We start from the raw sequence: 22,113 nt of genomic DNA, 5'->3' as shown, positions 1-22,113 counted from the left end.
CCTGGCTGGCCTCAGCTTCTGCAAGTCTTGGTCTGTGGTGTTTCCTTGATGAGTTACCATTTCTGTCCTTCTCCTGTGGAGCTTGACAGTCATCAAATCCCATCTTTTCCGCTGAGATCCATTTCTGAACAGCTGTCTCATCTTTCCCATTCAGATAGACTGTTTTGGTGATTTTCTGTCCTTCCTACAGCACTTCTGCTGAGAGGTTCTGCTCTGTTCCTCACAGTTCATTCAAAATCTTTTTCATCTCTCAGCACTTAAACAGTTGTCTTCATCTTTAGATATTTTCCTAAACAAAACAAAGAAGAAAAAAACAATGAAAGTATGAGTAGATGTTGCCAGATTCTCCTGATACTGGTATTTCAACATTTTAATGGCACTGGTAGTGTAATTTCAACACTTTGATGTTATCTTTTAACACCCACTTGTATCTGCTCTTAACATGTGCTCCACGGGTTGGGGGTCCCTCCATACCAGCCTTCCCCAGTGCTTGTTTCTTGTTGTGTGTCATTCTTCATACACTTCTGCAGAGATGTGGAAGCACAGAAAGGCCCTGTTCTTGCAGCTCCAACACACAGCTGCTGGTGGGTGAATGGAGATCAACAGCTCTGGGCCTCCAGTCCTAAAATGGATCATGTCCAGTCTGAATGTCTCCTTCTGGGAACTGCATTGCTGGGCTCTCCATGCCCAGGGTGGGTTGTATGTGCACGGAGACTTTTCTAACACACACTTTGGCCAAATTGGAACAGTTTCTCCTGCCTCTTACAAGAGCAGCAAAAGACTAATGCTACAAGCAACATATGCTTCTGTTTCAAAGGAAGAGGAATAAATTCACTGTGGAGCACTTGCATGAACTTAACGTGCAAAATTTTATTGCTGACATTATTTTAAAAAATAGGTGAAAGATACTTGAAGAAACGGGATGGGAGGGAAAAGCTCATGAAAAGCTGACTGACAGCAAAGGAGACATTTTCCCCAATGCTTACGTTTTAAAGCTCCATTGCTGGAGTTAACTCAGGGCTGTAATGGGACTAAATCCTGTGGCTTCTCCTACAGTGTTACCTGCATGGTCAGTAACTGGGAAGGAGGAAAATCTAATTCACGATTGAAGCATAGGTCCACCTGTCTCCAGAGGATATAAGCTGTCTGATGTCTCATTCAGCCGTTGCTTTTACATTATTTGATTTGACAGTATGCCCTTTGGGGGAGAAATATTATCCAATTTGATTATCGAGTGCTACAGTTCATTGGTGTATAAACTCAGAATTATGAATGCTTTAGCTGGTTATTGGCTTTTAGTATGAGACTCTTCCGTTACCAGCTGCTCCTACTCATCTGGTTGGCTTTGGAGGAGGCAGCAATACTGTGATCCACAGTGATAGCGACATAACAAACACAACAGCTGTTTTAAAAAAAAAAAAATGTTCTACACAGACATTTTTTGACATTCTGTTAAGAAACTGATTTAAATATCTGGATTTATCTGCATAAGCTTACTCAAAAGTAGTGTAGATAACATTACTGACTCGATTGCTTTGATGGGAAACTGTAGAGAAGGGAGACAAACCTTCATAATTCAGGTTATAAAACAGCCTGCAAGGATTGGAAAAATGCATCTTTCCTTTTGAAAAATAAGACCCTGCAGTTTGCCCCAAGCTAAGGTTAGTGGTGGGGCAGAGAGTTGTAGTTACTCTTGAGGATCCTGGGGTGTTCCCCTCCTTGTGAAGGGAAAACACATTATAGGCTGCTAAATCCTACTGACAGGACAGAAACAGCCAGCTGCTTGTCTGCCACTGGTTTTAGGTCACTTAAAGGTAAGGTATTAAGCAGTCTAATAAAGGACACTTGACTAGGGAAGGGGGCTTGAGCAGTGCTTGGATTTCACATGTGTAGGGACACCTGCGTGGCAGATGTGCTGGGTGGGTGAGTGCTGAGTTCAGATGAGACTCGCCTCGCTCCTCACCGGCTTCTCCAGCCCACTGCACATCGTTGTGATCCCTTCTCCTGCTCCAGCCTTGCACTGTATCCTCAAGTGCCTAACTAAATAGGTTTGGGTTTCTTCTCTTAAGCATGCTGACCCCTAGGAAGTTCATTATGCAGCTAGTAATTGTCAGGACTTCTTACCTTCTTAGCTATTTCTTCTGCTGCCATTAACCTGAATGGACCTCAGCAAGTCATAAAAACGATGTTTGGAGTTTGTGCTCTGCATACCATGAAAGTAGTAGGTGCAGTATGGACCAGAGGGGAAGAGAAATGGTGCAGGAGACATTTTTAAGGCAGCACTCTGGCTAGAACAGGTCCAGGATCCAGGAGGATAAAGACTGTCTGTAATCTCTTCCCAGTAACCCTTCTGACCAGCCTAGGAAAATCCTTTGTAAGGCCACATAATGGCCTATATAGTTGCTCCTCACTGAGAAAGGCTGCTCTTCAGCAAGGTCCTGGAGGTTGTAAGCAACTTCTTTAGCCTTCTTTGGGATGCCTGGCACCACCTGAATATATGTGAGTTACTGTGGCAAGAACAGCCTAAATTATTTTGAAGTGTCACTAATGTGCCGATCTTTTCCTTTTTGAAAAGTAGATTAGTAATGGTCTTCAGATTTCATTCTGAATAAATCTCTTGTCAAAAATATCAACCATTGCCATCAATTGAGATGGGCAACTTTCAGTATTGCTTCAGAGAGAACATGCCTTTTTAGCATATATAAAACTATTCATGTTTTTTAAGCTGGATATTAATAATTTCTTATGTTTAAATGATGCAAGATGAAAAAGTAACGTGGATCTTGCAAGCTGGTTGTGCCTCTGATGTGCATGGTCTTAATTGAAGTCAACGTTTTCTTTTAAGGTCTAGTTTACTTCCAAAGTGAGGAATATAAAATCGATATTGTAAATATCTGACAAACTGTTTCAGACTGCCGATGTTTGTTTCATTGCCTATTTTGACCAATCTTTATCAGCCTTATTACAGAAAAGGAAAAGTCTTTTGATGTGGTTCAAAACTTTGACTGTAGAAATTCATGTAGTATTGTTTTTCTCTAGTGACAAAAACATGAGGTGAAGAGTGAGAGATTGGGGCCTTTCCACACATTTTTACATGTGTTAAGTTTCTTGTATCCCTTCTGCTCCATCTATCCACACAGCTAGAGAGATTAGGATTTCTTCATGGGGGCATAAAGCTTTTAGAGGATTCTTGAAGCACTTCTAATAAATGGTAAACATGCTAAAGACCTTTGTAAATACTGGTTTGTGAAACCAAGTTGTGTTTAAAGGCTTAGTACTGGGATGGATGACTTGTTAGAGTGCATTTGGCTTTAGAGGCATTTGTAGAGTCACTTTCTTCCATCATCCTTCTTTCCAACTTGAAAAAAAGAATTTATCGCTGGGTTTATCATCACTGCTGTCTGTGCAGGAAGGATTGTATCTCCAGGGAGAAGTTATTTAAGACTCTTAGGATCCCTATCTCTTTAGTCTCTCCCCTGCTATTCTTGCCTAGTGAAAAGCAATATATTTGGATGCTGTCTTGGGCAAAGGGAGAAGCAGGGGAGAGAAATGGCCTGTTGCCATTTCTGCAATGGTGCTGGATAATGGGCAGGCAGAGCTGTGTGCAGGAAACTCCACCGTGCTCGAGGACTGCGGGAAGTGCCTTTAACCTGCTTTCATAATTAATATTTGGGGAGAAGGAGAGAGCCCTTTGGGATATATTAGCATTCATTGAATGTACAGTCAAACAGATGTTAGCCGAAGTAGAATGGTAGAAAAGATGCCCGCTGACCTGAATTTCTTAGTGTCCTGTTCAGTCTGTCTGTCAGAAATTTTCATGCTCTGACTGCTAAGCTGTAATAAGGAAACAATTCCTTGTTTAAGTGTTTTACCACATATGGTTTTACAGTTTCATAATATACTGCTTAATGCACGCAGTCCATCTTGTCTGGGCTGCCTCCCTCACCATTGTTCTAGGCTGGACCATCATCGGCTCCCAGCTTGCGTGTGCTCAGCTGAGACTTGGACTAGTAATGGCTGGGCTTTGCCAGGAAACTTGGTGTTTTGTAAACACTTGGGTTTGCTGTTCTGAAATCTGTTAAATGGTCAGCACTTCTTTGAAAAGCAAATGGAAGCAATCTCATGGAAGCAATCCCATGGAAACAAAAAGCAATAAATGTTTGTGGTCACTTGAAAGGATTCAGAAGTTTATTATTGTTAGTTTCTGCATGGGATACAAAATAACAGCTGGAGTCATTGCATGTGTGCCATGCAATTGTCATTTGCTACTTTTAATTATGATCTGACTTTGTTTCCATGCAAATATGCCCTCTGTTTTTTTTAATCTGAAGAAGGCTCATTCCTTCACATAGTTGGCAGTGTCACCTTACCATCAGGAGTTCTTTTAAATATTCTATTTTCAATGACTTAAGTCTCAGCTTCTTAAGTATGAATGTCATTCTGAGTTATGAATTGAAGTAGGTGGTTCTTTGATCATATAAAGTCAGATTGTATAAAGGCGTGAGGTGTAACCTCGTGTATATGTTTTGGTCTCCTTAAAGCCTGTGTGAAGTTGAAAATGCCTGCTGCAACACCAGGCACTGATGGTCAACCCTGAGGCCCAACGTTTGGTGTTGAGTGCTGTTTTGAAAACAGCTGAGTGCATCTGTGACAGAAAAAAATCAAAGAAGGAGAGGGAATATTTGAATTAAATACTATTTTTGCAAAATGTTACAGCTTACCTGAAATGAGTATTTCTGCTATATTGACACTTAGTCATGTTCCTCACACCCACACATACTCTTTGCCATAAATGTGATTTGTAGTTAACTGTAGAGATACAGTGTAAGTCTAGACTAAGAACTGTGAAGAATATTTAGACATTACACTATTCCTCCATTGAAAACTGAACACTGCAGTAAGATTGAAGAGTGATACGAGGTTTTTTTATCAGCTATTTTCAACTTTCTGCCAAAAAAATAAGAGGGTCTGGAGAAAGGAAGTGTTTCGTATTATCTCTACAGATGTATATGGTATACAGAATACTAATGTAAACCCTTGTGTTTGTCCTGGTTCTCTCCCATCCTTGCGGACTAGCCAGGAGCACTTGATAAGCAGCAGCTTTGCTCCACGGGCTTTGATATCGCAGCAGCTGTGGTGTTTCGTTCTTGTAAGAGGTATCTGAGCCTTGGTAATGTCGACGTGGGATGACAGACTGCATTTCTTCATGCTTCCCTGGCCTGATGGCAGCTGGGGTTCCTCTGCTTACTTGGGGAGGCAAGGGCTCTTCATGGAGAGCGTAGGAGGGGATGCCTCTCCAGCATCGTATGTGGCAGGATCCTTAATTGACTTCAGTCTTGTGTAGCTTACCTGTCTTTCAAGAGCCTTCAGTACTCCATCACCCAGTTTTTATGACATGTCCTATGGAGGGGCTTCCTATTTTCAGCTGCAAACACACTTAAATTTAGTTTAACTGTTGAAGGACACTTCATTTCCTCTGGAGACATTTAAACGATGTATTCAAGGTTTTGCGGTATTGAGCCATGGTGAGAACTGTTTTTGTGGTTTGTCACTGCTCTCTTCCTCACAGGGTCCCATTGCAGCAAGTTTCTTACTGCCAGGAGTGGGCTGAAGGAAATGGGGTTTCAACTCTTGCAGGGAGAAATTCTTTCTAGTGTGCACTGAATTTTGCTCTTTTCTTTTTGCTTTTCCTTTCAACAGAAGTTGAAATAACCCCTTACACAAAGGGAAGGGAAGGGTTTAGCATGGTCTTAGCAGTGCTGCAATTTAAAGTGAGCAGGTAGTTTTAATCCACCAGCATTATACCTATGTGATTATCTTAACTGGCTATTATACAAAAATAGCTGTAGTTAAAATGAAACAAATGCTTTCATGTTCATTGTGAATGAGGTAACCATTTTTTAAAGCTTGATGGATTCCTGGATTATTCTTTAGGGATTTCTGTCTCTGATAGTTCTAGCTTTTGTGCATCTTACTTGCCTTTCTACATATACTTTGAATTAAAACTGTTTAAAAGGAGATGATGCAAAAAAAAAAAAAAAAACCAACCCCAAATCCGAACTTAGCCTCTTAAAACTCTTGTATTAACAGAATATCACGTTTGTTGAGTAGACAGAGTTGATAGCAGCATAGAGCAGAGATCCAGATGCGGTGTGGTCTCACTGCACCCTGGTGTTGGGATAATGGGTGTCTTGTCGTACCGCTGCTACAGCCTTTGGAAGATGCTTGTGTTGGGTGTGAGTCTCCCAGCCAGGCACACGTGGCACAGGCAAGAGGGGTGAGGAGTTACCGGAGATCTTGGGGAGAAGTTGTGGTGTGCTCAGGGGTGCAAGTGAAATCAGCAAGCAGGAGGTAGCCCCTCAATTTTTCTAAGAGGTAAAGCCAACTTGGAGCACAGGGGAAGGGAGTTGATGCCTCAGAGGAGATGGAAAAAGAGATATCAGGATTGCCCAAAAGTAAACTTTAGCTCCATAGATCCTAAACAGAATAACCAAAGGGCACTTCAGTAATTTTGTGCTGTTACCTTTTTTTTTAATTTCCCTTCCTCTTTCTCCTCCACAGTTGCTCTTGGTCGTAATCAACCCTTGAAAAAAGAGAAACCGAAATGGAAAAGTGATTACCCCATGACTGATGGACAGTTGCGCAGTAAGAGAGATGAGTTTTGGGACACAGCACCAGCTTTCGAAGGTCGCAAGGAGATTTGGGACGCCCTCAAGGCTGCTGCACATGCTTTCGAGAGCAATGATCACGAACTGGCACAAGCAATCATTGATGGTGCAAACATAACACTACCACATGGTAGGTTCACCTAAGGTGGATGTGGCCTATGAGAAGTGTAACAGTAGGTTAAGGCAAATATGATGTGATTTTAACCTGAAAATCAATTTAGACATGTATGCAGTAGTTTAAAATACCTGTTTTTCATCATGCACATCTTCCTATTTGGTGTTTCAAAGCAAAATCACGTTAGTATGTAGAGAGACCAAGAAAAGCTACCTTTCTGTAGTTACCTAAATTTGAATGTATGATCTGGTACATGGTGTAATGCAGTTTAAGTGTCTGATCTCCCTAGGCAACACTTGTGACTTTCTGTAATCTCTTGAAACACCTGGATGCTCAAAGGCACAATTTTCTCAAGGATTTTTCCAGCCTCCCTTAGATTCTGCTCCCCCCCCCCCCCCCCCCCCCCAATCTTACAGGTTTCTTTGGCACCTGAACTGATGTGTTTTTTTTTTTAAAGTTCCTTTTCTGAAGAGTATGAATACTTTTCCCAAAATATTGGTGCTGGCAATCTGCTGTAAGATCTTGTATGAGATAAACCGTAAGCACTTATTTCAGGTGCTTTTCCCTTCACCCTGTTGTTCTGAATTCTGTTTCTTTTCAAGCTCTGTTCTTCCTCACTCTACCCTTCTGAAATTAATTACTTCCCTTTATTCCCAATAGAAATACAGTTCAAGTTCCATATTTAAAAGAAAAAAAAAATATATATATATAAAATAATTGAATGGAAGCTTCAGTAACCTGAAACAATTGGGATGAAATTAAAAACAAACAAAAACCCTCACAAAAACAAAACAAAACCAACCAAACAAAAAGGCAAAAAACAAAAACAAACAAAAAAACAACAAATAAAACACACAAAAAAAAAATAAAAAACCCCCAAACAACAAAAAACCCAACCCACATTAAAAAAAAAAAAGTCACCCACCAACCCATAACAAAAAGCACTAAACTGAAGTAGGCCTGTGTTTTGTTTAGGCTCTGCTTAGTGTCGTCTTTTCCAGAAGAGGCATGTAGAGGCTTGTACTAAATAATGAACTTGTTCCTGGAACATATGAAACACATTGTATATGTGCTGACTAGGGTCTGCTGGGAAGAGAAAAAGGATGATTTGGAAGATCATGTACCTTGCTTTCCAGGGTAACTAATCTTCATGAGATTGACTATCATATTGCCTTTTTTTTTTTTTTTTCCTCTTTTATTGGTGGTGTTTAGGACCTCAGTTTCCTTAAGTTGCTCTTGATCACAGGTTTACTTTGGAAGGGGTAGATTTGGGGATCTGTCTGTCTTTTCCTATACTAAAGTGTGAACCATTACTAGTAATTTTAGCTTAACATGTTTTCCCCATTCCTGTTGAGCAGTCAGGATCTCTGAAATGTTGCTGAGAGGCGGAAACTTCCAGCTGCAACACAACCTGGCTTTTCCATAATTCATGGCCAGTCTATTGTGGTCCTCCAGATTGTTGTTTGTTTTCAAGGAGGTTTGTGTTTCACTAGTTTGACTGATAATGAGGGAGCTTTTGTCAAGGACGGTTATGCATACGGAAATGGTTTCTGGAGTAGCTGCAGTTTTAAAGAAGAAATTGTCACTTATTTCCAGAACCTGCCAATGCCAAGGAGATCTCAGGTCTCTTCTTTCACAGACCTGCTGGAAGTCCATATACATCCTAGGCCATATCCAATGGAGAGGGAAAAATAATTTCCCTGCTATAAGCCAATGTGGCTTTCAAAAGAAAGAGGAAGGAGTCAAGTTGTCTAGCGTGGAACTGGTATGAGAAGACCTTTTTCTGCCTGTGTTTGTCATACTATGTTTCTTTCCTTTCACTAGTTCATAAAACTGGTTAGAATCTGGAAATCCCAAATTACCTACAAGGCTTCTTGATTTTATATATACTGTATTACTGTATTTTAAATAGCATATAATATTTATTCTTTGTCCAGAAAACAACACAGTAGTCCCCTGAATTGGGTTTTTTGTTCTTCTAAAACATCTACGTTGCTGAAAATGTCTCAGAAGAAGCTGGGAGTTTAGGCATCTTGTGAGCTGGAGGGAATTGCATAGGTGAGAAGGGTCTGGCAAAATAGATAACAAGTTTATCTTGGTCATTTTAAGTCACCATTCAGATAAATGGAAATAGTTGACATCTCAGAAATTGAGTATTTGCAGACCTAAGGTACTCACTGCATTGTTGTACTTAGTTGTCAAAGTAAAAATAGTAGAGGTCAGGAAAACTCAGTGTTATATATGGGACAGGTTTAACAAATATAGATTACCTTTCACTGTGGTCTCTTACTGCTTATGTGAGTTGCTCTCCAGATCAGACTTCAGCTTAGCCTGAAGACTTCAGCTTAGTCTTAGTGTGTGAATGTTAACTCTCTGCAGTAAGGGTCTGAGTCTGCTTGTGACCATATACAGAAGACTGATAGAACATAATTCTTTTAGTAAATAAAAATTTAAATCACAAGCATGCTTTTTTAATGAGAGGGATCTTATTTGTATCATGTGGTCATGGAATTTGACAAGGCCCCAGTATTGGGCTATTTTGATGGTATTAGATTATGTATTCAATTTAAATGTTATACAAGTGTACATATGAACAGCACTTCCAGGGGAAACGTTAAATATATGTCATCAAGTCATGCAAAGAAGCTGTTTGACATGTTAGGTCTCTGCTTCCTCTCGTTAGAGTGGCATAACAACTTGTAATTGTGGAGGAGGATTTTATTCAAATGGGAAAGTTTAAGCCTGTTTAGAAGTTATAAGTCTGTCTTTGGGTTCTGAGATGGAGTTGTTTGTGTGTCCATGTTCCTCGCATATGAGAAGAGAGGAGGATGTGTGATGTATAGTTCAACACTCCCAAATTTTGAAAATAGTGTTTCTTAGTTTCTTGAATAACTGCTTATTAAGCTTAGACTTTATAAGCGTGTTTCAGGCTATAAGTTCCAGCAGTTTCTGGTTGCAAGCAAAAATCTGAAATGGAGCAAATAACTCTTTGGGCAGCCTGAGGAATGTAGGATGGATGCCGTGCACTGGAAATTAGCCTTTTAATGTCATTGAATGTAATACTTAAGAGGGAAGAAGTATGTGAACTTTTAAATTTGGCTTTTCAGCAGACAATTTGCTTGGGGTCTTGCCTACTACTGGCAAACCGTAGTTTGCTTTCTAAGGTCCACATGCAAAATATTCAGGATATTTTAGAAATAAGTCAGGAATCAAACTTGTATCAGAGGCTCTGTTGCCCAAGCCAGGCCTGGCCTAAGGCTGGATTCCAAATACAGAGAATATTTTGAATATTTATCCAGGTTCTTGAGTTTAGTAGTGATTTTTGTACCCACAAAATTGTGTTACTTTTTATTCAGCTTTCTGCTGGTGACACTTCTCTTGTGCATCAGCTGCTTGCGCAGTTTTCGGTGCAATGTGACCTTTGTGCTATGGAGAAAGCTGCTACTTTTAGAAATTCAAGTATTGTTAGGGCCATGTATGAATAGATTATGAATAAAAGCCTTCCATTTATGGGCTCAGTAATGCCTGTTCTCAGCAAACTGAGCTTATCTCCAGGCAGGTAGAACAAACAAACTGTCCTTGTTCCAAGTGACACCAGAAACCTCCATGTTTTTGTTTACAAAAAACTTGCTTTGTGCAAAATTTAAAAAGAAGGGAAAATAGCTGTTAAGAAATTCAGCTGCTGCATATGCATCAACTATCCAGTCCCGTGCTTACCTGACTTACACCATTGCCTAGATTTGCCCGTGTAACTGCTGAGCAGTGCCATGCCCCACATGGGGTGGGCTGTCCTCCCGCTCTGCCCTGGGCTCTGCACAGGGACCTGGAGCATACCAGGGGACCTGTGTCACCTCTGAAATTCATCTTTGTACCCTTTTTATTGTCTGTAGCTGTTTACCTGCAGAGGCAGGAAATACACATCCAGTTCAGGCTGTTTTCTGTAGCAAAGTTAGGATGAAAATCAAAATGCTTAAAGAGCCTCCTGAAATAACATCTAAATGTCTACATGCAGTTTTGTCTTCTGGTCCACCAGAAACCCTGGTAGTAACTGCTCAGGAGTGCTGGAGTGCCTTCTTGGGTTTAGGCTTTGTTTCTTCAAATGGGAGGAAGAAGGAAAATTTACTGCTCAGGCTGTGCATTAAAACACTATTTCCCCAAAGAAAGCAACCATCTAGGAAGATGACATGTAGAAATCAAGTCAAGATTTTTTTTTTTTCCTGAGTAAATAATTTGACACTAGCTCTGGCATTTTTTGTACATGAAAACTTTGTATTTCTGATGGGACAGATAAGGATGGGACATTTTTCCTTCGATTTCTTAGCTTTCCAAAGAATCTTGATTCCTAAGGAAAACCAACATCAACTAAGATAAATTCTTTTAACTATTGAAAAAATTGAAAATTTTAAACTATTTTTTTCCTTCCTGAAGGAAGAGATCTTCTGCAAAGTGGTGCAATGCTATGAGACTCAGGTATTTCCTCCCATTTATTTTCTATGTGCACAACTGAGGCTTAAAAAACCCAAACCCATACATCTACATTTTAACTGTCCCTGTATGATAAAGCATGTTGTGTATGCATTCAAAATGTGTATTACTTAGAAAATTAAGCCTTGCGGGAAGTGGAGAAATGGGAAGAGGGGGCTGGGGAGTGAGTAAGGACTGTCAGAGATTTGCAGATACAGATTCTGGCCTAGCTGATGCTGCAAAAATAAAATTGCTTTTTTATTCCAGAAACCTATAGGAAAGGGAGGAAAAAACACATCTCTTCTTAACATTGCATTCAGCATCTCGCTTGTCTAACCTCTGTGAGGAAGAGGCTAACCAATGTAATTTTTCTAATGGATGCCTTTTGCTGTCTTCTGCGGTTAAAAATAGCACATAAGAAGTATTAAATAAATAAGCAAGCCTGTGGGATGGGCTTAGCACTTCTCGTCTATCTTGGGTGCCTCTGTGGGATGTATTTAAAAATAGAAATAACATTATCACCAATTTATACTTTTTTTCTTTTTCTGATGTCTTAAAGTAGCACATCCTCAATATTTTATTAATGAGTCCATTTAAATTTAATGAAGAACAGTTTTACATACTTCTCAGCTATCAAAAAGGAAGTGTTGGAGTGTGTAGTATTTTATTAAGGTCTGCACCAAATGTTAGTGTTGAGCTGAACTTGTCCTGAAAGTAGTTAATATTAATTGGAATCTGTCTGGGGTTAAGTGGAGTTTTTAAATTTCAGGATGGACACTTAATCCGTTGTGGCATAGTTACCAGGATATTGCATTTAACTCCTTTAATGCTGTTTGAATTATAAAAGGGCTTCTGTGTTAAGCAGTGGCTTTGTGCTTGGAAGCAGTCAACTTCTCTGTTCCTTAAAATACAGTTCCTGTAGCTCGCAGCATGCTTTTTCAGTGAGTAGTCTTGCAGCGCTGGTTCTTTGTGTGCAAGCAGAACTGTCACATTTACTGTGTGTAACGCCTGAGATCATGAAAAGTGGGGATGTGAGTATTTAACTTAAATGCTGGAGAAAAGTAGGTAAAATTACTGAAGTGTTCTTGCCATGAATAGAGTGTTTTCTTCCCCTTTGGGTGAAATATTCAACAGAAAACCATAAAAACAAAACAAAACAAAAGAAACAAATAATTAAATAATAATTTAAAAAGAAAAAAAAAAAACAACAACAAAACAACAACAAATAAGCAACAACAAAACCCCAACAAAACCCAAACAACCACCACCAAACCAAAAAACCCCAAAGTCAACAGCAGTGCTATAGAGGAAAGCATGCTTCGCCTCTGCTGCTTACCCCACCTCAGTCCAAACACAAATTCCTAATTGCAGCAAAACTCTTTTTTCCCTACTGAGTTGTAACTTTTCATTCTACTGTGATACTTGCTGCCTTCGGGTCTGATATTTCCCTGCACTAAAGAGCAGCTTTTAATGGTGGTGCTGGCAGCCCTGCGCCCCGCTGCGTGCGCGGGGGTGTCGGAGGCTGTTGCTGTTGAGAGGGCACGGTGCATCACTTCGTGTACCTGCCATCCTTCAGTGCTCAGCTCCGTCTTGGTACAGCTCTGTGGTTCCAGAGACCACCAGGATGAAGGTACTCCTTACTGGTCAGGGTTGGGTGGGTTTTTTTAGTACTTAGCCAGTACTATGTGAGCACTTACTGGTTGTATTTGATAAAGACATTTCCCCTCTGCTATGTTGAAAACTCCATTTTTGTGTGTAAATGAAGGATTTCGTGCTGTTGCTCATACCTTGGGAGTGCAAGGTGGAGGGGAGAGAGAGTGTGATAGCTAAAGCTGATGAAACAGTATGATTTTGGGTAAATGAGAGCGCAGCCCATAGCACAGGTGTGTTTGGCAAGTTGTCAGTGTTGCTTTTAGTGTCGATTGTATTCATTGTGCAAGAAGTCTCAAGGAGGTTTTTATACTGCTTAGGTAAATCATTGGAAAACTTCTGCTCCCTGCTGCAGCTGGTGTTTTACCTTCTCTTATTGGTCTTGAAGTAAATCAGAAGAATTATTGAAGCTTTTTTGGAAAAGCAAGCTGTGCCTGTACTCAGGCATAAAGCCATGTCGGACAGGCACGTTGGTGGTGGTGGATATCAGTGTGCCTTATTGCTGCTGATGGACTGACTGTTCATGTGTAGCCTTTATTAGGATGGTGTTCTATTAACTTTGTTCACTGGATGGTATTTCCTTGTTTCCAACTTTATTAAGATTATTCTGATGTTTGAGGAAGTTTCAGGATGACAGGTTTTGCCTTGCTCTAACCTCTTTTCTGCAGTATTATGAAAAGTTTATATAGCAAGATCATGCTGGTACAAGAAATACAGGATTTGCCTAAAGCAGTAGTTCCCAGTGTTTGAGACTGGATGGTCAACACAGTCTGTACTGATGGTAGAGACAGACCGTAAGCAAAATACCATTTTCTTCCTTGTGGGGCTGAGGAGCACAATGATGGGAAAGCTGAGCAGTATATGCCATTGATGTAGGTTGGTCATTCCAACCAGCCTCATCCTTGCTTAAAAGGAGAGAGAAGGGTGTACAGACCCTCCTTTGCACAAGACCACCCGAGGTTGCATATGACTTGAGTGAGGGGAGGGAGGAGTGATCATGGTAGCTTATTTTTGTAGAAACAGTAACTAAGGATGAAAATAACATTCAGTGCTTTTATTGAAAAGGAACCAGGCAGTTCTCTGTCCTGGAGAGGGGAAGTTAGCACCCAAATATCAGCAGTCCTTTTAAGGCTGTCTCAGCCATTAGTGGCTGTGCCACTTTGTAGTAATTCAATTATAGGTATTATATATCACAGGTGTATAAACTGGTTTGTATTAAAGCCAGATCCTATATCAGAGGAGGGGTTCTTTTATACCACCCAAGAGTGAAATTTGACTTACTTTTTCTAGGTCAGGTTGAAGCATGGTCTCTAATTTGAATGATTAGGTAGGAATTTTATTCTGTTGCAGGCTTTGTGCATCACCTTTTAGGAAATACATCTGCTGTGGCAATTTCACCTATTAAATGGGAATATCTGCCAAACCTTTCTCCTTTGTGAATGTTAAGGCTCCTCATGTCACATGCCTGATCTTTATTAACATCCAAGAAGTGCTGCATGTGAATGGTGGTGGTGAGATGCTACTGTAAATGAGCTTTCTGCAACGGGCCCTGTGTATTCATCTCACACAGATTTTCCAGGCTCCCAAAACAGTAATTGCTAAAAGTGAGCTGTCAGACGTAGATGGGAAAGGAATGAGTGGAAGATAGTCAACAGGCTCTCAGGAGCTAGTCTCTAAATTAGTACAATAATTCAGAAATATCTACAACAAAATTATACAGTAGATGTTTAACACTGATCATTTAATGTATGTTTCCCTTAAAGTAAGTAGCTCCAAAAGTGGTACTCTGTCATTCTTGCAGTGCTTTTTGTACAGTGGCTATCTTGGACTTAACTGTTGCATTGATGAATCTGTGGCTGAAAGAATTTGTACAGTAAATTTTGCTGTGGCACCCTTAGCATTTTAAATTGAATCTGCTTTTGTGAACTGCTGCCTGTTAAGCCACAAGATCCTTGTGTTTTTTTCTCCCACCCTTGCCTGCAAGCTACTGTATCTATTGCTTAGCCTTTGCTAGTGGGCTGCAGGAATTGCTTTCTCCATAGCTCATTTGTCTGAAAAGACCTTTTAATTGACATTGACAAAATATTTTTTCTGTAATGTATTACATTGTCTACACACATGAAACATTGTAGAACAACGTGTTTTTGTATGTAGATACAAAATGCTGCATCAGGTTTCTCTGATGTCTCTTTAAAAGGATAGGGAATGTTTTTTTGGTGACTGTGGCTGTCTAATTTTAGATTTCAGCAGAGTTATGAAAGCTTTGAGAGGTCTGACTATCAAAGCATATCTGTCAATATGATCAGCAGTAGTACTGAGATGAGCATGCAGGCTGTATAAATTAAGGAAACTAAAAATCTTTTTGTAGTGAATATAATAAAATTTACAATTGGGGCTACTAGTTTTTGCTTTTTGCTTTTAGTTGGGGGGGGCGTTGGTGGTTTTTTTTGTTTTGCTTTTTTACTAACCTCTGCTCAGCAGAAAGCGGTTCTTAGTTTGAGCGGAAGTTTTTCTGTTTTGTTTTTATTTCAGTTAAAAAAATAACAAAAGTAAGGGATTAAAACCCCAAAATTGCTGGTGTCTTGCAAGGAGCCAGGCTAGCTGTTTTTAGCGCTGAAGGCACGAGTGTGTGTGAGGAGAGTGCTTGTATTTTGGTTTTTCTTCTACACATCAGTGTCTATTTTTAAAAGTTGTTGATGTCAAGTTCCCTCTGTAGGTTTATCTTTGCTAAAATGGTTAGCAAATACATTGAGTCTAGCTTCTAGAAGACTGCATCCAGACTGTTATAATGTCTTCCTGCCTCCATGTGTGCACAGCACTGATAGATACTCTGGAAAAGGCTTCCCTGCCCAGGTGAGAGCTGCGGTCCCAGTTTTGGTGATGCCTCTCTCAAGTTTTGGCCACTCTGGATGTTGCAGTCTCATCATCGCGCCGCTCTGAAGCATGGACACAGCGCAAGGACACAACAAATGTGAAAAGAAATGCTACCATACAACTGCTGGATGGACATCTGCTCCGGGCTCCTGAAAGCAATGGGGGAGACCAACTCATCTTCAAAATCCATTTTATGGAGCATCTTCGTGTATGCCTCTTCTGCTCTTTCTGACCACAGAAAGTACCTCCTGCTGATGAGAGATCTCTGAAATGCTCTGACTGTTTCACTTCTGCTCAGGCACAGTAATTGCTTTTTTTTTTTTGTTAGAAGTCTTCATCTAAATTAGGGATCGTCAACCAGTGGCCTCCAGGCTGTGTGCTCCCTGCTCGGACATTGAATGCAACCTGTTCCAAGCCACTTCCCGGAGGCTGCTCGGAGGCAGGCAGCAGGGTTGCAGCTCTTCCTCCTCTGCCGTCTCTTGCCTCTGTGGTTCTCAGCATTTTCTCTGTCCATTGTTGAGCCAACAGGCCTGGAAAGATGGCTTATTGCTCTTGGGAAATTACTTTTTCCAGGGAGGCACATGTGCACATAGCACTGGGAAAGGGCAGATGCTCTGCTTCCCTGCTGCATGGGCAAAGTTCTTAAAAATGTTACACTCAAATCAAGAAAGGTCCCTTTGCCCTGTAGTTGTTGCAGTTGAAGACTGACCAGATATTTGAAGGTCTAGCAAGTTGTCTGGTAAAAGGAAGAGAATTGTTTCATTTTTGCTTTTGAGCCATGTGAAATTTAAAAATATAAAAGCCAATTATTATACCAATTACTTCAACTTTTATTGCCCTTTGGAAAAGGAACTGAGGATTCAACATGTAGATGCAAACTGCAAAATGCTTAACTATTTTCTAAAGCCTTGTTTCTCATTCTCTTTTACCATTTTCTGTTGCCATTTGGTTTAACAGTGCTGTCAAGTCCAAGTCCATAAAGCCTCATCACATGACTGTTGCACAATTGGCAGCTTTAGCTGCATTTTTTCCTCTTTAAACTGGAACTTCAAGGAGGAGATACTCAATTTATAAATACGAGTGAGAAAACACCTCTTCTCAGCTGAAAATACAGCATGTTATTTCAATTCCTGGATGCTTAAAGCAATCAACTTGTTTACCTCCACTCTGAAAAAGGGCAAGTTTGCAGCATTAATTTATAGACTATAGTGCAGAAGAAACACCTTCTTTCATATTAACCACTTCAGAGCTGGGAGCTGAAAGCTCTGTAGAAAACTTTGATTTGATTTTTATGTTTAAGTGGAGTTGTGAATGCTTATGCTCCTGAGTACTTTCCATATTTCCCCTTTGAAAGCCTTCTAGAGGAGAGAAGGCAGGGAGTAAATGCAAATAACCCCATTCCACATAGACTTAGAGTCTCACAGCTGGTTATTTTTGCTCTTCAGCTATGTTTTGTCCTATCTTTGCTCCAGTTTTTTCTCTAAAAGGAGTCATGGATAGCGGAGTGTAACTGTGAAGGTGCCTGTAAAGCACAAAATAAACCGAGGAAGAGAAACCCTTGTTCTTATGTGAAGTGGTATAAAAGCTTTCCTAAATGGCAAAGCTGGCTGTTGCTGATTTCTTTCATTTGATATAATTCCTTGGATTGTTTTTGCTTGAGTCGGAGGAGGGATGCAAGGGAGCAGGGAGGCAATGTAGTACAGCGGGATGGGACTCCTGATTTGCCAAGTCCCTTCTTTAGAGCTGTTGACACTTTGGAGGGGAGAGTGTGTGTCCTAGCAGGGAAAATGCTGAGAACTAGTGACTTCGGAGTGCGTGGGTGTGCTCAGCGTTTCTTTCAGGCATGAGGCACAGCTCTGAAGAAAGCAGAATGTGTATTCCCAATTTGGTAGAGTTGGCTTCCCAGTACTCACCAGTGCTGTGGACCCTGAATGCTTTAAGTAGCGGAACAAGATGAGGAGATTGCCTGCTTCCCTTCGCACAACCTCCTTGTTCCCCCTCCACATCTCTTCATGGGGCTGCAGGATGCTGAGCAGGGTCAGTGAACATCTCTAGGTTTGAAATGTCCTTTGCCACAATGTTGGGTTGCTTTTGACATTCAACAGTTTCCCTGTCCAGTTTATAAGATAGATGCAAGCACCTACAGCAGGGTGACTGATGGGTATTGCAACAGCAGGAACAAGCAGGAGCTGCAAGTCGGACAACTGCCAGAGTCCTTTCACTGCTCATAAAAACATCTGTGCATCTGCAGCCTCAGAAGTGGTGGGAAGGGACCATTTATGAAGGGCCTCTACTTTCAGGTCCACTGGCTTGCATGCATTTTAGAAAGAGAAGGATGTAAACCAGTGGTGATTTTAGAGAGCCATGCACTGCAGAGGAACCCTCATCAACCATGTAACAAAGTGGTTCTTAACAGCACCATTAAATGGGTTATTCTTTTCCATCCCCTGGGCTGGGTGTGATCCTAGGTTTCTGAGGAGCGCTGGGGTATAGCTCCTGCATCATGGGAGGACTGTGCTCCACTGGGATGTGGTTAGAAGTGAGAGGTAGAGATTCTTGGAGTATCATCCATCACAAGGCTGTCACTATGCAACTTGTGGCTGAATTAAACGGTGTGTATTGTATGGCATTTTTCATTAGAGAAATGCTAAATGCTTCCTTTACAAGTGAGCTGTTCAAGAGATCCCCTGGCTGAAAATTAAAGAAATGCCAATACATTCTTTTGTAATTGTAGGATTGCATGTGAGAAGGCTGTGCCTGCAGCACCTACCAGGCAGTGCTCCACAGGGTTGGTGTTTCTCTTGTTCTCAAGGAAGCAAATAACAGCCAGGCTAATGTTTGGCCAATATTCGTGTTCTTTCTGCATTGCAACCGCTGTGCATAGCATGTGGTGGAAAGCTGAGCACAGAGGTTTGTAAGTGGAGAATGAGGGGAAATGACAATAGCTAATCAATGAGGCAATTAAAGATAATTGTTGGAATTGGGTTGGCATATCACTACTGAATATGCTTTTATTCTAATGGTGCACCCCTTTCTGTTATTTTAATTTTGTTTTCCATCCTCTTGAAAATTCCAGATCATTATGTGGGCTCTCTTACTCTTTCGTCCTGTTTGCTTAAAGCTAACGTGCTTGGGCCAGTACCCGGACACTGAGGAGTTAAATACATATATTCACAATGTAAAATGCACCTTGTGCTGCTTTAAAGCAAAGGGCTACTGTGGAAGATGGCAAGAAGACCCACCCATATTTGGGAATGGCTTTAATTTCCTTAGCCCCTTTTAGCCCTCATTAGTGCTTGAGGCACTGGGATGTGTGTGATTCTGCAGCTGCTGGCTCACGTCGGGTGTTTTCCGTAGGAATGGTACAAGCTCTCTCTGCTGTCCCAAGGGCAATGTGTCGGTGCTAGTGAAGGACACGTTCTGTTGTTGTGCTTCATCGGACTCCTCCTAACCTTGAAACAGAGTCTGTTTTCTCAAAAGCCTCTTCAGTTCAGAGCTACAATTAAAATGATGCTTTTCATCATTTCTGCTGTGATTAATATTTTTAAAATAGATGCACAGCATCCTTTCTGAGGGACACTGGATTTCCATGTTTTCTTCAAATGGAGAGCTGAATCAAATCAGGATGTAAAGCAGTTGGTGCTGGCTGAAATATTTATATATCTAAATGCAGGTTAGGAACTATCAACCCTTATAAAAACCCATTTATTTAGGCTACATCCTACAGTTGTTTTCCTTAAATATTTTTAACTTCTGTTCTTGTTTTTTGAAAGGTATTTTGAGGAGCTTCGTCAACATAATTGCTTGGATTAGTCTCAATTCTCTTCCCCTGGTAGCATATGCCTGTCTGCTTCCTGTCTTTGGCTTCAATTTGTCTTTTTTGGTGCAGTGAGGAAGACTGTACAACACTGTTTTAAGAACTGCTTTTTTTTTTTTTTTTTTTTTTTTCAAACCATTAATGTGTGACCAGGAAAGTGCAACTAACTCCTTTTAAAAGGAAAAAAAAAAAAAAAACAAAACAAAAAACAAACCAAGACTGACTCTATGTGATGGCCATTAAATGCTCAAAATAAACCTGGACACATGACAGAACAACATCTCAAATTCTTCATCTAAGAAGCTGAAGACTGCTTGTTCATCTGGATGTTGCCGATCTTCTAGACAGCAGTATGTCTGTTTTAAGTGAATAATACTTGTCTGGTATCTGATAGTGGCCAGGACATGATGTCTAGTTTATTAGCTACTTCACAGGAGTGGACATTTACTCTATCATTGGCTGCTTACAGCAGTAAAGCTGGATATCGGCTTCATCTGCCTTGCTGTCTGCTAGTAAAATGAGAAAAAGAAATATGAAATGTTTAAAATGTATTCCTCATTGAAAATTTCCATGTAAACCAATAAGAGCGCCCTAGGTGCTGTCTTCTGTGTGAAAAGGTGATCTTTAGAGGTGGTGTTGCTTGCTTCTGTAATTGACACAGAGCATTTTGCCCTAAAATTGGTGTTCCTGAGGGAATTGGGTTCCTTCAAAGTGCCTCAGTTCAGTAAACGAGGGGCTCAGCCAGACCTTGGGTGTCTCGTTTGCTCCTTGCCCATGGATGCATCCTGCTCCTCCACCATCTCCAGTTGATAGCAGCTATGACATTTGTCATCCTTCTCTGTTTTGGCTTTGGGTATTTAAATAATAGGAAGATGGTAACTTTTCTTCAAGTCCAAGGCAAGATAGTTATGCTCAGAAGCATGTGAGTCACAGAAGAAGGCTTCTCCGTAGTGCAACTTTTTAGGGACAGTTAATGGCTGGGGCAAGTCCTGCCTGGGGTGTATTACAGAGAGCCTAGGCAGTACTTGCTAGCCTGGTAGTGGGCCAAAAGGTGGTATTTTAATACTTTAAATCTTCCACAACCTCTTTCAATAAATGCCTTGGGATGGTAGCTTCAAGTCATTACTGGGCTTCAGTGAGTGTGTTACAGAACGGATTCACCTCTGGAAATGGAGAGGAAAACCCCTGAATATCTTCAGCACTTAGCAGGCTGATAAAGGTGCATTGGAGCCTGATGAAAGCATGTGACAGACACCAGCTTCATATGGTGAAATCCAGATTTGCCAGTAAAGGGAAAAATACTGATTTCTAAGAAATTTATTATTTTCCTTAACGCTGACATGCCCTGCGATAGCATAGCTTGAAAAGTTTAAAAAAATAAGGGACTTCTAAATCATAACTTGAAAGAGGCTGAGTTTGTATAGACCTAGAGCTGATATTTGCTTTTTGCTGACAGTTATCACTGAGAAGCAGAGCGGGCTTTGCTTTTTTGCTGATACACGTCTGAGCCTAACACAGAGCCTAGTACGGAGTAAGCGATGGTTTTTTTGTAGTGTTACTGCAAAGAGAACTTGCAACAAAATAAGTGTGTATTTCCATACACATTATGACTATTAGTCATTATACAGAAAAAATGAGATCTCAGAGCTGCCTTTACTTGTTCCATAGTGATCAAGGAAGTTTTTTGTAGAAGGTCGTAGCTGCAGCAAGGCCTTGAATTTTTAACCCGTCTGGGCTCTCAGAATCTGTGCAGATCCCCAAAGCCTCAGCTAGATGCATGTTTAGGGTGTGCTGCAGTTCCGACTAACATGCAATCTTCTACATTTATGCTTAATCAGTACATTTTTTCTATTATAAATAAGGTAGCTCTGAAGAAACAGTGTCCTAGAGGTGGAGAGTGCACTACGTGGGATAAAGCAACACTGCAGGCTTCAGTTGCTTCACATCTTTCCTCCAACGTTCTGTACTCCCCTCTTCCCCCACTGTTTTAAACAGCTTTGTGTTGTAGTTTTATTTTAGGAGGTAGGTAGGCATTAATGTGCAATTGCATCAGTTTGCTTGACCTCCCTGGAGCCTTTTGCTGGTTATCCTTGGAGACTGAGCATGCAAATCAATGACTTCCATGTTCATTAACAGGTCTTTGAATGTCAACACAGGGATACAGGGAAGTTTGGTATCAGTAAGAGAAAAATGATCAGAGCAAACTTTTGTCTAGGTCATTCTGCGCTTACTTTCTCTCCCCTGTTGCATATAGATAGGTTGAGGGGAGGTTTGTTGTTCAGTCATAGCAAGTAGGAGCATTCCACATCCTTCTCTCTATGCAACCTGGTGTGGGACTTCTCCACACTACATAAAAGCCAGCTTTTGCTTTTGTGTTTGGTCTAAGGGGTTGCCAATGCTGCTGTGTTAGCAGAAGCTGTATGTGCCATCTCAAGTTGAGTTTCCACCCATATCCACTTCTAGTTCAGATTAAACTAAGTCTCAGGTATGATTTTGCTGCTCAGAAAGGGCACTGTGGCAGTCAG

The 22,113-nt window shown here is 40.8% G+C and overlaps 1 protein-coding gene across 1 annotated transcript in view; it reads left to right on the top strand.

Annotated features, from left to right (window-relative positions):
* The window catches only part of UBTD2 (ubiquitin domain containing 2), a 61,173-nt gene that overhangs the window by 23,690 nt on the left and 15,370 nt on the right, over positions 1–22,113 (top strand). The window contains exon 2 of the mRNA XM_042790293.1: positions 6,562–6,798. Coding sequence (XP_042646227.1) covers positions 6,562–6,798 — 237 coding nt within the window. The remainder of the gene's footprint in view (positions 1–6,561; positions 6,799–22,113) is intronic.

The sequence above is a fragment of the Tyto alba genome, unplaced genomic scaffold (genome assembly GCF_018691265.1).
Source record: "Tyto alba isolate M040663 unplaced genomic scaffold, T.alba_DEE_v4.0 Super-Scaffold_17, whole genome shotgun sequence".
Lineage (NCBI taxonomy): Eukaryota > Metazoa > Chordata > Aves > Strigiformes > Tytonidae > Tyto > Tyto alba.
This window is presented reverse-complemented; position numbering and strand designations above follow the sequence as displayed.